Source organism: Anser brachyrhynchus (genome assembly GCF_964034855.1).
Source record: "Anser brachyrhynchus genome assembly, chromosome: 15".
Lineage (NCBI taxonomy): Eukaryota > Metazoa > Chordata > Aves > Anseriformes > Anatidae > Anser > Anser brachyrhynchus.
In genome coordinates, this window is record NC_137733.1 from 10,042,595 (window position 1) to 10,058,936 (window position 16,342).

Below are 16,342 nucleotides of genomic sequence, written 5' to 3' on the forward strand. Positions count from 1 at the left end.
CTGAAGAAAATGAGCAGAGGTGGAAGAGGTCAGTCCCAGGTTGTGTCTTCCCCATACCCATATCTCCAGTCTTACTCCTAGCAAAATGGAATGACTGGAAATTCCCTCCGCTAGGTAGAGAAAGCAGTTGATGCATCTGAGACTTAGTAGAGTCTGAAATCCATTCCTATTTCAGGTATCTCATGAATACCTCATTCAGGGTTGATGCTGGTTCAGTCCTGCTTGATGCTCACAACAGGTTTTTTATTCGGAATATCTGCATCCTAATTGGCTATGCAGGAGGGTTGCCCACTGCAGAGCATCTGCTGTGCTTCACAGCACTGAGACTTTTTCTTCCTGTGACCCGCAGCAGTGCTTTAGCAGAGGGACTAGTACCAGTGTTTTTCTGCCTCCCTTGGTTCTGCTCTGCATGAGTACTGGCATAATTCCTCCCAGCACAGGCTGAGCCTCCTCTAGCAGCCCTGTATTTCTGCACGGGGAAACATGCTGTGGCTACTTCAGTGCAAATGAAAAATAGTTGTAACAAGTAAGGGGAGTAACTTTCAAACTTCCTTTTCTTGGTGTGTGTTACAGGCTTATGCCAACTGTGAAATGGTGCCTTAATGGTGGGGATGACAGCATGAAAAAACTGGAAACCTGAGGGCTTTTAAATTGACTTGAATTATGACATACCACTAAAGGTAGTGTGAACACTAACTGGAAGATGCAAGTTTGTGGTTTACACAGACATAAATAAGGTTTAATGGAACTCTATGACATCTAATATGAATGAGATTGAAGTTTGTTTGGGGGAGGGAATAATGTAAAAAGGCGCTGAGCTTCAACAGAGGCACTTTGCTGAGGCACTTGTACAGTCAAAGCCGTCCTTCTGACAACTTTGCTACATAGCATATTAAATTGGTAGTGCAGCTTTTGCAGACAGTGGAGCTGTTGAAATGCTGTATTCATTGTGATTGACTTTTATTTTCAAGCGAATGACTAAAATAGACATGAGTATTACTGAATATTACAGCCCAACTTTTCTAGTTGCCATAGTATATCTATACATATTTCATGTGTATCTGATGTATGCAGGGAGGGTTTGAGCTCAAAATGCTATGTAAGATTAAAATGCTTACAGTGAGCTAAAGTCAAAGCTTGTTTTATGGCGTTTTTTTTTTTTTAGTACTATATGTTGGTTTATTTACTGAGTTTTTTTCTTTAATTCACAACTTGCATTTTGGGCTTTACATACTTTAGTGTTTTAAAATATCTCCATTAATCAAAATCTTGCATCTTTAGCTTTCTATAGCTTTGCGTGGTTCAGCTGAAAATTCTGGTAACCTAAAGCTCTTTTTTTCTGTAGATTCCTTCGGGCTTGCAACTGGTCCATTATTAAGGTCTAAATATAGAAGGACCTGCACTTGTCTTTGTTATGTTTAATAATGAAGCATATTAACTTTTTTCTCTTGCAACTCAGAATTTCTTATAATTCTATTAAGATATGACTGTGTTGCTGAAATTCAACATCTTTGATATTCATCTCCAATACGTACAACTCTGTGACCTTTGTGTTCCTGTTAACAATGATGATGGGAAATTGTATTGCTTGACTCACTTGTAAGAAAAGTCACTTTGGGAAAAGAAGTGAATGGAAGGCAGAGTTCTTTATTTTTCAGGAGGTAGACAAGAACAAATTCTCTGGTTCATTGAATGGCAACACAAATTAGTTTTGTCGATTTTTTAGTATTTGTAGATTGGTATTAGGCAACATGTGGACTTGTGGAATTAACTTGGACTACAATGAACAGGTCCTTCCTGTGAAGTGCCAGAGTACTGTGTTATGAAAAGATGGGTAACTCAGTAGAAGGGGGTAGAGAAAACTTCATAATTGTATTACATCTCTTCTGCAGGTGATTTCAAGACTCCACAGCTCAGTACAGGCAATTAGTAGATATTCTTGCAGAACTTTCTGAACATGACATAGGATGTGCTGTCTTAGGTGGCAGCAAAGTTTGCTGGGGTTGCTAAAGGCCGCTCTGGGACTGGCAGCTCTGTTCTCTTCAAATGCAAGGGGGGTCTAAATTAAATCATGTAACAGCAAAGGAATCCTTTTGCTCAGCCCTTTCCTTGCAACTCTGCCAGTAGCAAGGAGGGCCTGCTAAGAGGTCAGTCTTGCCCAGTTCATGCTGGAATTTGACCCTGATGGGTTGAGTCAGTTTGTTTCCAGATCCAGCGTAAATACCCTTCTGTTCAAGGGGGTGGAATGCTATCCAGAAGAGTGATGAGAGTCTCACTCTTATTCCTGGATAACTATCTGAAATAACCTCTCTTTTTGAGGAAGAGGATGAAGACCTCCCTTGCAGAAGAGAAAAGTCTTGGAAGCGCAGCTCCCTGTAGCTGTTTAACAACATTGTGCAGGGAAAGAGAAGCTTCCTGATTTCTTTGTCTTGATTTTGTAATAATCATGTGAAAGACCCTAAGGGACTATTTGATGTTTTTCTCAATTGATCGAAGTCTGTAGAGTAAACTGGTGCAAACATCCTCAGCGCTTCGTTCCTTTGCTCACTTTACAGAGCACAGTATGATAATTCAGGGAAGAAGAGTCCAGGTCATAAACTAGTGCTGGTTGCTTGGCATGCCTATACCAACCCCTTCAAAGAGAAGCAAAGGTAGGATAGAGTTTTTCTGCTACAACTAAAAGATTAAGATAGTATTAGATTGATTTTGGACATTGTTTTGGATTGTGGTGACTTTATCTGGGCTGTTGGTATCACCTTTTATTGCAGTCTGATTTTCACTTTCATTTTTTACCCAAGTTATGGCTGTAGATGGGATCTATAGGTTCTTGGGTGACTCTTCACACACATCCCTCTGTATTCAGCAGTTTGTTGGCACTACTGATTATGGCAGAGAAGCCTGCTTGCTTTTATTTTTGTATCCAGCAAAGGTCACAGAGGAATAGCTCTCCTGAAGTAAGAATCAGAGCCTTTTTCCTCAGCAAAAAACTGTTTCTCTCCTTGATTTCTTAATCATATTGAGAAATTAGGCTTGGAGAAAAGTTAACCATATTATGTACCTTATCTTTGCTGGAATTTTTGCTTGTAGTCTTGTCATCTTGGATAACACACTTTTCAACAGTGCATCTACTAAATATGAATTATTGCCAAGTGATCTTGTCTGCCTTAGCTAAGGGACATGCAAAGGACAAAATTTTAATTTTTATTTCATGTATATGCTTTCCTGTATACACTTTTAAAGGGATGCACCTGAGAGTATTTACTAGCACAGCATTTGCATCCTTCCTCAGCCATTGGTGACTTTACTATGTAGAAACTTGTCCTTCAGGCTTCTCTGCAAACTGTCTTTGCAGACAGAAGAGAGATTTCAGTCTTCCAGATCACGCTGCACGAGTGACAAAAGTCTTCTAAAGGCAAATGCAAAAGTTTTCCTATGCTTCCTGTAGAGAAGAGTCTTGCAAAAATCATAGTATTCCTACTGATGTGATAGGTATTGTCACCCTGGGCATAGACACTGTCAGAACTATTGTTGTTCTCTGAGTCCCATTAACTGTAGTGCTGAATTCATGCAATGTAATGAAGAGTAGATTCCTTCTTGGTGTTCATTTCTGTACTGCCCAGGTCTTTGTGTGCTTCCTCAATAAAAGAGGAGTTGCAGACTCACAGCTGTGCCTCATCTGTTGATGGCAACCAAAGATCTGTCAGCTATTCATTGCATGGTATCACTTACCTGTTGCTCAAGTGTGAGCTGTTACCATCCCAGCTTCTGTACTGCTTCATCACTAATTCTGCCCTGTGACAGGGAGGCATAAGTTGGTAGCAGGCAAGAAACCTGACTTTGGTATTGTTCCATGTATCTCTGAAACTACTCCTTTCTTGCTAGTCCTGCTTCAAATTAATCTAAATCCCTTTCCTTTACAGGTCATTATGCCATCTTCTGTTTTAGAAGATAGGATGTGGCGAACCTATGGTAAATCTTTAAAGCTGTAATTCTTGTGGTCCTTGGGACAGATACTGTTAAGATCTATAATTAGGAACTGTATCCAGAGCTTATCCTCTGCGGAGGCCACCTATATGCTATTCTGTATATTATAACAATCTTGAATGTTGCAGGAATTCGTAGAATAGCCTACAAGGTCTGTTTACATCTTAAACAAATTCAGGTCTCTACCATCTGCTACAGCTAGAAAAGGAACTAATTCTGTTACCACCACTGAAGTGTAGGTGCTTCTCTGAGATATATCAAGGGAAAAGATGCTGAATAGAAAATCATAATTCTACCTTTTTTTCTAGCAGTTACCAGAGAGTCTGTTACTCATTTGTATGAGGATTTACATGTTCATGAGTGTAACGGACTTGATTTTTGGAATGCAAGTAGAAACACAGTAGGACAATCACATTCTTAACTAGTATTAGCTATCTTGCAAATACTTGTTCCTGGTGTTTCTGAGTGAATAAAGGGCTTCTTGGGTTACAAAGGATTTGTACAAGCTGCTGCTTTCTATGTTATGCATCTCAAAATAGACAAGCAGGTAGTACCATGCTCTCCTAAAGACTAGTCTATAGCCTTTTCCTTCTTTCAATACACTTTATTCTGGATTCTTTGAAGTTACTGTCACTGGATGCTCAAAACAATTTCAAGCTTAAGAATTAAAGGATCTAGACCTTTTTTGACAGACAACATTCAGAAGCAGACTAGAAATTGTGTTCTGTTACCTAAATATTTTTGTTAATAGCAACTGTAATGATTGTGTCTTTTTCTGCAAACTTTCCCTGAAATCATAAGTACATACTCCTGAGGAAGAAGTTCTTTATGGGTTGCTGGAGATTTTGCTGGAAATTCGCTGAGCTGATACGACCAGATTTGGAAAGCTACATTTGTGTCACAGCTCTAGCCAGCAATTCGCATTCTAGAAGAATATATACACTAAGTTAGCTCAGTGCTTCCTTTCTTGGATTTTGTCTCTTTTTAATTAATTAATCACGCGTTTTTTCTTAATATGTCAATTTTTTGAGGTGATAACTTAGACTTCCTAATCTGACAGACTTTGAAATCTGTTTTTCAGTAGATTAAAAATTCTTAGACCATGCTAAGGAAAATTGCTTGGAAACCCTTGCAGCAGAACATGTGCACTGTTATTTGGAAGAAAAAAGACTGCTGGTTACTTCTGTAACAAACATTTGAAGCGTGTATGTGCATTAGCATTCTTCACAGTCTGCATTTGCAGAATTTATTTTTTCTCCTCTTGCAAACTGAGGGAGGGCTGAGGTACCTGCCTATTCTGTCCTCCCACAAGAACATGAGATACTGGGCAAATTTTTGGCTTGGCAGTACAATGCCAGTAACAGGTCTCGGACCTGGAAGTGCTGGTGGGTGCAGGTATGTACAATGCACCTCAAAGAACAATTGGTCAGTAGGGGAGAGAATAAAGATATATTCTTCAGCCTTATCCATGACGCCATCAGAACTTTTTCAGCTATGTAGTTCTTGAAAGTAACAAAGGAGACTTAATCCTGGAAGTGGAGGTGGCTGTTTCAGAATCATAAAGCTATTTCCTATAAGTGCATTTTTGTTAAAAATCTAATAGAAGTTTGGTAAATAACTGGAATGCTCCTCAGGGACAAACTGGATGTAATAGAAAACATGCTGAGTTATGATAATGTGACTCATCCTCAGAGTATTGTTGAAACTGTTACTAATTATGTGTTGCATTAATAAGTATGCATTATCAACCACTGTTTTCTGGACCACTTACACACAGAGCTCTTCTGTGCTTACACAAATCTGCTCAAGAAACATATACCCGATCTTTCTCTCCTCAGATGGACCATTTACTGGTTAAGATACAATTAAAAAAGAGGAAACAATCTTTTAAGAATTTGATTGTGTTGTATGGAATTATGTGGACCAATAAAATAGATAAAAACTTTTAGATTAATGTTTAACGTGTGTAATGTTTAATGTCTGGTTTCTGGTTCTTTGATTTTGTTTTAACAGATGGTCTAATGTGGTAGCACTGAGCAAGAATTCAGTAACTATGCAGTTGCCAGATTAGTTTGTGCTCTTTTTCTTCCATAATCCGCTGGCGTAGTTATATTAAAAGCAAGTCACAAGCTCCCTCTAGTGGAACGTGTATATACATATTACTTAGTTTATTTTTATTTACTAAAATACTTACTGGGGAATAAATAAGTAAGCAGAGAGGCTGATTCTTGTGTTGGCAGCATTCAACTCAAGGTATTGTGTAAGCTGCTTCATGTTTAGGAATGCAAGGATCAGCTGAAAGTCTGATGTGCATCATGTGATGAAACTGGCCTTTTGGTTCATATCCATAATTCTTCATGGACATTTCTTGAATTCAGATTCTTCATGCCCATAACTAGTCTCTTCTACAGAGCATGAGAATTTTTCCTCAAAGCTGAGACCTGTGCTATGCAAATTGCAAGAACTAAGCATTAAGATGTGACATACATAAAGACAAGCAGTTGATCTTGAATAAACATGGAGTTGATAAAGTTTTTAGTATGGGCATGTAACATTGTAAAGCTGGAAAGACAGGAGCACATGTATTTAGGCAGGAAGAAGAGTAATGAAGTTGCTTGACAAACTATTAAGTCTGCTCTAACCCATCATCTCTGCATTTGGAAAGAATAGAGACTGTCCTGGTAAGGACAGATGAGCTGCTGAATTTAAGGTACCTTTTGGAAACAAAAAGATCTGGAGTACTGCTGACTTGCACAGGAGCCAGTAATTAAGGTTGTGGCTATTACTAGTATGTTTTTTTTGTTTGTTTTAAATTGTTGCTTGTTTGAATTGCAGGAAGCCCAAGTAGGGAACAGCACCCCTAGAGTTCGTTGTCTTAGTGGTAGAGAAGAGAGTACTGACAAGGACAGCACCTGTGTTTCTTATTAACAAATAAAAAGCAGCAGTCTGTTAAGTGAGAGGAAACTCAGTGAACTAGTATGTAGTGTGCATTATTGAGAACTGAGAGATGTTTGTGTGAGCTGTGCATCATATGGGATGGTGGGATGAGTATGTATATAGTTGGTGGGACGTGCCCTTAGACGTAATTTATATTTGGTTGAATGAGTATTGGGATACCATGTTCCACTCACAACAAATGTTTGAAATAAAGTTGAAATATATATAAATGAAATAACAGTAAGGCACTAGACATTGACTTAACTAGTGGAAAAAAAATCTGTTGTGCTAATACTGATTTAAAAACAAAAAAGTAACTAATGCTATATTCGTGAATATGCAATCAAACCAACTTAAAAGCTAATCCTTTTTCTTGTGAAGAGTCTCTTCTCTCTTAGAGAAGTCATTCCCTTGGTTGAGGCTGTACAACCCTGCATTTTGCTATGTTCAAATTAAGTAAGATTATTTATCCAGAGGCGTCTTGTAGGAACACTGGAGTTCTCATCTGGGAAAGATTACAACGCTGGATATCCTTTACTGGGTTTGATCAGAGTACTGAAGTGTGCTGTGAGAAGCGTTGGTCACTTAATATCTGAAGGCCTGTGAAATCCGTAGTGTAATTCTAATGAATGGCTTTAATAGGGGTTCTGTTTTTTGTATATCTACACAGAGTCAGTTGTAAACATGAACCATGTACCTAAGTCCAACTATTCAAGTGAAATAAGTGTCATTGCTTGGTTCTCTAAGTTCATGGAGTCTGAACTTGAAGTTTCTTGCTAAGAAGCTTAGATTAAATTGAATCAGAAAACTTTCTTTGAACTCCAATGGAAAATCTTAAGGATATATGAATGTTTCCTTAAGAAATGAAATAAATTTAGGAAACTGCTATATTTTAATCTAAAAGAAACCATAATGACAATGTTTTCTATTTTTAACAAAGCTTGGATAGAAAAAGATTTTGGAAGAATGGGAGACAGCAACTATAGTTGGAAAAAGACAAGTGATTAAAAAATGAGTTTCTTCAATGTTGAATGTTAGTTTATCTTGACTTCGGGGGAGGAAATGGCTAAAATAATTAGAAGGAGTAATGAACTTCGTGATTAGACTCATGGGTGGTGGTAGAAGTACATCCTCTAAATTTATTTATTTAAAGAGTTCATGATCCAGTGAGCAAGGCTGAAATTATTGTTAAAATGGGGATCTTTTAGTCTGTCTTCGGGATAGATAATGGATCTTTTAAAAGCAAGGTAGAGCACACTCAGTCATTTCAAGCAAGTTATGTATAGGAATATCTCAGCTCTTAGGCTTGGTCAGAATACTTGGCTTGCTTTCCTATACTGCTCTATGGATTTGTAAATATTTTGACTCTTCTGAGTCACAGCAGTGACTGTCTTTTTCTTTTTCTTTGCAGTGATTCTATTCTGTATGGCAGCCCTAATATTTCCAATTGGATTTTACATCAATGAAGTTGGAGGTCAACCATATAAATTACCCAATAATACAGTGGTTGGGTCTTCGTATGTACTGTTTGTCTTATCCATTTTCTTTACAATAGTTGGACTTCTATTTGCTGGCAAAGTTTGTTTACCTGGCTGATGAATGTCTGGACTGTGGGACTTTATTTTGGAAAAGAGACACAGAACTGCATTCTCGGGAGGATGCCTAGATATGACTATTAAACACTTACTGAAAAAGGAATGCTTTGACTTATTCTCACTATGCACTTTGGATTGAAAAAAGGAGAGCCTTTCCCATAACCAAATACAGACAACGTTGACTAATCTCCTGAGCATACTTAATGCAGTCAGGTCTGCACTGTGATAGGAACTAGTGAAGAATGCTTTACACTGAGAAGCATAATGCCCCGTCTTACTGTACTGTTCCCATTTTTAACGTCTAATGATTCAGAAGTCAAAGTATTTATGAACTTTGTTGTAGACCAGAGGGTTGCAGAGGAATTCAAGTGAGGCTGGCCTCACTGATTAGGAGATTAGTATTTTACATCCTTCTTCTAATGCGCAAAGCCTTTGGCACCAATATGGATCGATCTTGCATTACTGCACCAAGAAGCCAATAGATCAATTGTTCTCCAAAACATATGTAACAGCAAGAAGACGTACATCCCCTCCTCCCCCATAAGCTCTAGAAAAACACTAAGGAACATTTCAGAGGGGGATTTCTTCCTTATATTTATATAAATATATATATAAATATATATATATTTTGCTGATGCAGTATACAGTGTGTGTGTGTATGTGTGGGTGTGTATATACATATATATATGTATATATACACAAATGGTTTCTGGAAAAGAACTCAGAACGCTTTGCTAGCAAAACACTGTGGTGTGCAAAACTAGAACTCAATAGAAAAAAAGCCATTTCTCTGAAGGCCACATAGCTGAGAGTCTTCAGTTTACCTCATTCTTTGTAGCAGCCCTTGATTTTAACAGTTTTTGTAATAGGTACAAATGATCCCATGCCTTTCTAGGTGCAATTTTAAGTTAAGCTAAAGTTCTTTTTATGGTAATTTATTTGTATATGAGGGTAGAAGGTGAGATCATGTCATACCTTAAAGTTAAAATCCTAATTTGGGGAAACTGACACTATTTAAATTATTAGCAACTGTTGTATAGAAAGTCTCTTTTTCTACTACATTGTTATTATTGATATTCATATGAGTTCAAGCACTGCAGTTTACAGCAGAGATAAGCATTTCTCTAGCACATGTAAAATGCAGTGTTTAAAGTAATGCAAACGCTATTTCACTGCAAAGATGGATGAACTTATTCACCTTTACTAAAAAAAGCAGTATAATTGTTTAAATGGTATATGCCTTATTCACTGAAGTAGTTATAAATGTGGATTTAAGGACCATCCAAATCTGAAGTATTCCTCACGAAAAGCAGTTTTACTTTCCAGCACGGCTCCATAGGTATTGTCATAATTTACTACTCAATCTAAACTTGCAGAAAGTAAATTTTTTCTTGGTGTACCAGGAAAGCTGCCTGCACTATCTATATTCATTTTCCAGTTAGCCCAAGGTTTTATCTGAGGTCCATTATGACAGCAAACAAAAAATTGTACGTTTCAAGTTCTGTTTTGTGGAGCTTGTTTGAACTGCATTAATAGGCACTTTTAAAAATGTTATTGAAATAATCAGAAGCTTCCAAAATAATCACTTATCTTCAGACACTTAAGCTGATAAGACAGTTTGCACAATTCTTTGAAACTCTGTGCCATTCAAATCCTACAGGACTCTGGTCCTCTTACTTCTCCCTGATTCTGCTGAATTAAACAGTTCATAGTTCACATTTTGATGGTTTTGAACAAATTGCTACTGTAACGTTTTTTAAGTGACTTTTTTTTCCACTTAGTTCACTCACCGATAGAAGGAAGTGTTCAAAAAATGCTTTTTTCTCAACTACTCTAATCTGTAAGTACAGCCAGGCACCTACTTAGAACTGATGCTTTACAGATAATTTGGTTCCTTAAGCCTTCATCTGCACAGATACTCTTAATTCCCTCTAGCAGTGTTGTGGAAGAGAGATAAAATGCCAGGTTAAGCTGCTGGATGTGTCTAAATTTTCAGTGTTATTGGTGGTGTACCGGAAGCTGAACTATTGACTAAAACTTAGCAATTCTGATGCAGAAAAGCTCTTCTGTTTTCAGGAATGTCACTCTTGTAAAGAGTTCTAGGAGGTTTTTTAACTGGAACATGAGTGAAGGGGGCAGGTTTCTTGACTGCTAAGATTCTTCTTCCTCACCTATTTTGGATATAGTAACATCATGTATACGGTTGATTTAGGCTTTGATTAAATGGATCCTCATGCAATAAAAAACATGAACACTTACCTTGGAGCATAGCCAGTCTGTGGCTGGCTGGCTGGAAATTTTTCTGATCTGCCAATGCTATTGCTATGAATTATTAAATAGTGGAGATTTAACTAGCTGGCTGTTTGATTAAATATTTGAGCATTTCAAGTCCAGAAATAGATACAGCCATCTGCATTGTAAAAAAAATAATAATAATAATAAAAAAAACCCTCCACTCAGTAAATTAAGAGACAGCTGTCAACAGTTGCTTTTAATGAAGTCACTAAGTACTATGTAGTACAGTAATAATTTATAGCAGAAAATCATATCTTGTAAGCTGTATATAAAACACTGTCTTATGGTGCAATCATTTGTCAAACTTTTGTCTGTTACTTTTGTTTGAAAGATGTGTGCATTCTTTTTCATACCTAAGAGCATCACTGTAAAATCTGCTGAATACTATTTATAGGTTTTATTTGCACAAGGTTTAATTTTAAACTACAAGAAGTTCGTATTGAACATGCCTAAACATCTGTAGACTTTTTTCAGTTCATGAAAAGCAAATGTTTCCATATGAATCTTCTCCAAAGGTAATCCCATATTTATGGTGAGTGTTTACATAAACTTTTCTAATTCTGCCAGCCATTATATTTAACTTTTTGAAGGACAGCTCATTTCATGCATCACTAGACATTCTTTAGTCTTACGCTTCAACATTCTCTAAAACATTTCATGGCCCATCCCAATGTGCACACTTTGTCACTTATTTGCCTAACAACACGTGAAATCAGAAGCTTAAAATACCTTCAGAAGGGAAACTAGTTAATTTGTCTGTATAAATGTTATGGTTGAGCTCATCTGAAATCCTTTGGAAGCTGGAAGCCATTCCTCTCAGAGGAGGGTGGGATGCTTGAGTACATGAGTCTAACCATTTAATATTCTGCATTCAGTTGTTACCTTGCTGGCAAGTGATACCTGCTTTACTGGAGATGCTGGCAGGGTGCAGCATCACCTGAGCCTGACCCCCTGGCTGCTGTAAATACGGCCAGATGGGGGCCCTTCTGTAATACCTGTGTTTAGAGCTGTTACTTAACCACTCCAGAACACACTTGTAGATTACTGTGTGCCCCAACAAACGAAGGGGGGAAAAAATGAAAGCTGTCCTTTAAAAACTTTGTGAAGGATGACAATAATGAAGGAAAGAGTGTCTGCCAGCCGCTTGTCCTGCTCGAGGCCTGGCCGTCTGAGTCCTCCGTCCACCCCGCACCACCTTTACCAAGGATTATTTTCTAATCGGTTAGAACACTTATTTTTTTTTCCAAGTAATGATCTCTGAACAAATGTTAATACAAACTGTATAAAATGAACATAATTTTCTTCACTTGTATTTTTGTTATTGAGCAAGTTTATCAAAATAAATTGTCTACTAAAGCGATCGGCCCCGGCTGCCCTGACTGGAACCGGCGCCTCGCGCGCGTGCCTTCCCCTCACACGCCGCCGCCGCCCCGCGGGCGCTTCCCGCCCATCGCCGCCCTCTGGCGGTCGGCAGCGGCCCCGCCGGGCCCGCCCCGTCTCCACCGGCAACGCCGTAACGCGGAGGTGCAGCCGGGGCCGGAGGGCGGCTGCTCCCGGCCGCTCCGCGCCGCCGGTACCCGGCCCGCACGGCGGAACGGGCGGGTGAGGGCCGGGAGGCGCCTCGCGGTGCTGCTGCTGAGGGGGTGCGGGGGGTTCTCGGCTGCAGCGCGGGGAGGACACGGGCTGTCGGGGGTGGGGAGGAGGGATAAGGGGCTGGAGAGCCGTCCCCGTGAGGTGGGGGGAGGCGCTGGAGGGAAGGGGCCGGTGGGGGCGCTGAGGGGGCCTTTCTCCCGCCCGTGGTGAGAGGAGGTGTTGGGGAGGGGGTTCTCTGGAACCTGCCGGGACGGGGTGAGCTGGAAGAGCCCGGTGAAGTGAAAAAACAGCGATAGGCCTCAACAGGTCAGACTGATGGTTGGACTTGGTGATCTTGAAGACCACTTCTAGCCTAGATGGTTTTATGATGGTGGTTCTGTGACCGTCCTGTGCCAGTTTTGTCAACCTAACTCCCCCAACTCACGTCTGTGCCTCACAGCCCGCTCCTTGCCTCTTGTCCCTGCAGCTCACGCTCACCTGCAGAGCCCTGGCTTTTGCTTTTGGTAATTTTTTTCTGCTTGAGCTGTATCGTTTGTCTCCCAGCAGCTGTGCATACATATAATTAACTTCATAAAGCCCCTGAACAAATAACTATTCCAGAGTATTTTCTAAATGCGTTTTCTATAGATGGATAATTGTGACTCCTCTTTGCAACTGCTTTTAAATTTTCTGTTGTCCTACGTGCAATGTAATTATTATATAAAAGTTGCTGTCAATGTTTTGTGAATAGTATATTTTAAGCATTTTACTGTAATATTTTCTCTTGTCTTTTTTTTTTAAAGGCTAAGTCTGTTCATATAATGAATAAACACACGTCAGGAAAATGGCACAATTGTTGGACAATGATCAGTTTTTGGAAAACGTTGGGTAAGGGTACTGTTACAAAATTCTATTGGGATTTCATAAGTATATATAGAGAAAATAATCGTAGCTTGTATAAACTATGCAGTATATCCCTCCAAAACACTTATCAGATATCAAATGGAGTGTGTAAACAAATGGCAAAATATAAAAACACTTCCCACATTAAAAACTTTAAAAGGCTGTGTGTCAGTACAAGAATATTATTGGTAATTAAGTCATTCCATAAAATTCATTGTCTTGTAGTGTAACCACAAAATCCAGTGTACAGCGTGATCATCCACCATGGCAAGATTTTACTCTGTCCGATCTAGGACTGGATAATGGATTGCTGGAAATGCATATTAATGAGACACAAGATCTGCTGGTAGGCAAGTTTTCCTGCTAAATGGAACAACTAGAGAAGTAACACACACACTATAAATACAGAGTGTGGAATAAATAAACTGACATACAACTGATGCGTCTCCTTGAATATATTGGCATATATATACAGATAATGTGATAGATAAAGTCACGAAAGTCATGAGTCCACATGACGTTTTTCTGCAGAGATGAATCGGTATGTGAACAGGTCAGGCAAAATGATAAAAGTAAATTGAAAGTTGCTGCTCTGTTTTTCTTTAGAAAAATGGAAGACAGTATATACCCCTTCAGAATCTGTGAGGCAGGTGTTGGAGATGCTTAATTTTTCTCCCTTTCTGGTTAATCACAAGGGTATATTCTTTTATTTCTTTTGCTGAACTATTTCTTGTCTTCCTTCTTACCTCCTCCAAACTCTTTCTTTCCTTTAGCTCTCAATCTGGAGTATTCTGAAACCTTCTTTTACTTTGTATCCCAGATTCAAGATAGTGTACTAACTGTGTTATATTGGACTATGTTGACTCAGTCACGCTGGTAACACTGAGCTTTCCAGCCCTATTTTTCTTAGTGTATATTTAATACAGATAAGGTAGTAGGCCTATCCCAACTGCAGAGTATTTTTGCTATCCCTTGTCCTAAAATTTACTGGTTGTTGAATGTAGCTGTGTAGCACTACCTACAATTACATTGTTTTTGACTATGTACAGCCTCACAGCAGCCGTCCTTGGAACTTAGATGTTTGTTGCATTTGAACAGCACATTTCATTTTTTCTACTGCATTTATTTTTTTCTTAATTGATTTATAGAGAGTAGAAATGAAGAAAATACAGTCAAAAAAGGTACAAACCACAGAAGAATGGCTAAGAAACTACAGTTTAGAATCCTTGCAATTAACATTAGAACATCTGGTGAATGAAGGCAATATTATTTTGTAAGTACAATGTTGCCCTTTAATTAGTCCTGATTTCTGTGTGTGTCTGATGCTAATTATGCATAGTGTTCCAGGAATTCAAGAAACGGTGTTGAAGAGATAGAGTTTACAGAAGAGACTGTTACCAATTTTGAGTCCAGACTTTCTGAGTAAGTTTTGATCTTGTTGATAATTTTGATACTAACTGATACCTTATCCCTGTTCTTCTTTAGGTGTTTACAGGTACTTTCTTCAATCCTAATTTGTTATCTCTGGGAATTAAATCAGTATTAAATCCCTTCTGCTGAGATTCAAGGCAGGCGATGATTATGTGTCAGTATAGCTGAGGTTTTTTATTTGAGGGGGGGAAGATGTCTATCAATCAGGTTTTGAACTGAAGCAGTAAGCTGATTTTAGAAAGGCAGCTCGTGAATTGTTGACTTTTCGCAGGTAATACTATATATATGTGTGTTGTGTTTATTGCAACTTACAGTAGTTTCAAATCATGTATGTAGTTATGAAAGGCAGTATTGCTCAGTTTTCTGTTCAAGGAATGGAATGTTGAAAGTAGTTTGAATTGGAACCAGGAGGGAAAAAGCCTGTGTAGCAGATACTTAGAAAATTGTTAACAACCAAATGAATTTTAAATGTATAAAATGAAGAAAACTTAAATTGAGGAAGACATTTAATGAATAGGTTCAATAAGCTGTACAGTAATATTTTTGCTAGTCTTCACAATACTTGTTAGACTGTGCCTAGGAGTGCCATTACTTCAGCATACCTCGCTATGTCAGTCGTGAAGATCCTGAATCTTCAGAAGGTCCCTCTTCAGTACTCTGCCATCTAACCAAAGTGTCAGCAAATCTGGTTAAAAAAAGTAGCTTTCATGTTTCAAGGCAAAGATTTTTTCCTACTTTGAAGTGCTGATTGAAACCTTTTATTCTCCAAATAGTTAAAACAATGCGCTAGGTGTTAAAAATAAGTTGGTTCACATAAAGCAATGTTTGGGGACAGCAAGTATTTTGTTTTACCTCAGTTTATGCCTATTTTAAAATTAAATTGCTGAAAGTTGTGCTGCATTTAGTCCAGAACTTCAGTGAATGTGCTGCCTTCCGATCACAAAGTTGTATTTCACGAGTGTCTTAAACAGTTTAAACAATCGTGTAGTTTGTATTAAATATATCTCCTGGCAATAAGCTATGTGTGATGAACTAGCTCAGTTTTGCCTGAACTTTTTTTCTTCATGCATACACATGGTGAACACAGCTCTCCTTCCTCTCAGTAGAAAAAAAAATGAATAAATAAATAATAAAACTGATAAGAAAACATTTCAGTGATCCATTTTTTCAGCCAGCTACGTTAGTCAATTAAGCAACTTTAGGGAAGGGTATTTAAATGGTTAGCCCTGCAACCACTATTTGTATAAATACTGAAAACAGTATTTTCAAAACGTGATTTTGCATCTGCAAGAAAAAGGACATGATAAAGACAAATTGTGCAATATTACATTGATACAGAATGCAAAAAAATGTCTTGGCTAAAGCTGTGCTATGCCTTTTGTCAGGGTGATTGAACTATATCAGCAGCGAATTCAGTGGCTGTTGAAGGACAGCAGAAAGGTAACTAACTTTGCAGGATATTTTTAGAAGGGAACTCTTTATAGTATTAAAGAATAAATTAACCTTTGAATACTAGTGAAAAGTGGCTTCCAGAAATGTTATGTATTTTCATTATTTACTGTTTCATGTTATATGCAGCGCTACTTATCCCAACAATTTATTACTTTTGTTGATCTTTCATTGAT

At 38.3% G+C, this 16,342-nt stretch overlaps 2 protein-coding genes across 30 annotated transcripts in view; both read left to right on the forward strand.

Annotated features, from left to right (window-relative positions):
* MOSMO (modulator of smoothened) overlaps positions 1–10,949 on the forward strand; it is a 30,307-nt gene extending 19,358 nt beyond the window's left edge. The window contains exon 3 of the mRNA XM_080556673.1: positions 8,333–10,949. Coding sequence (XP_080412799.1) covers positions 8,333–8,517 — 185 coding nt within the window. The 3' untranslated portion in view covers positions 8,518–10,949. The remainder of the gene's footprint in view (positions 1–8,332) is intronic.
* A 1,316-nt stretch (positions 10,950–12,265) lies between these two features.
* VWA3A (von Willebrand factor A domain containing 3A) overlaps positions 12,266–16,342 on the forward strand; it is a 43,993-nt gene continuing 39,916 nt past the window's right edge. For 23 of the 29 annotated variants that reach the window (XM_080556563.1, XM_080556569.1, XM_080556552.1 and 20 more), the window contains exons 1-6: positions 12,266–12,413; positions 13,187–13,271; positions 13,512–13,632; positions 14,435–14,559; positions 14,634–14,708; positions 16,103–16,157. In XM_080556563.1, the coding sequence (XP_080412689.1) occupies positions 13,228–13,271; positions 13,512–13,632; positions 14,435–14,559; positions 14,634–14,708; positions 16,103–16,157 (420 nt within the window). In that variant the 5' untranslated portion in view covers positions 12,266–12,413; positions 13,187–13,227. Of the gene's footprint in view, positions 12,414–12,514; positions 12,908–13,186; positions 13,272–13,511; positions 13,633–14,434; positions 14,560–14,633; positions 14,709–16,102; positions 16,158–16,342 lie in introns of those variants that run through there. The other 6 variants (XM_080556580.1, XM_080556553.1, XM_080556570.1 and 3 more) reach the window with 6 other exon arrangements.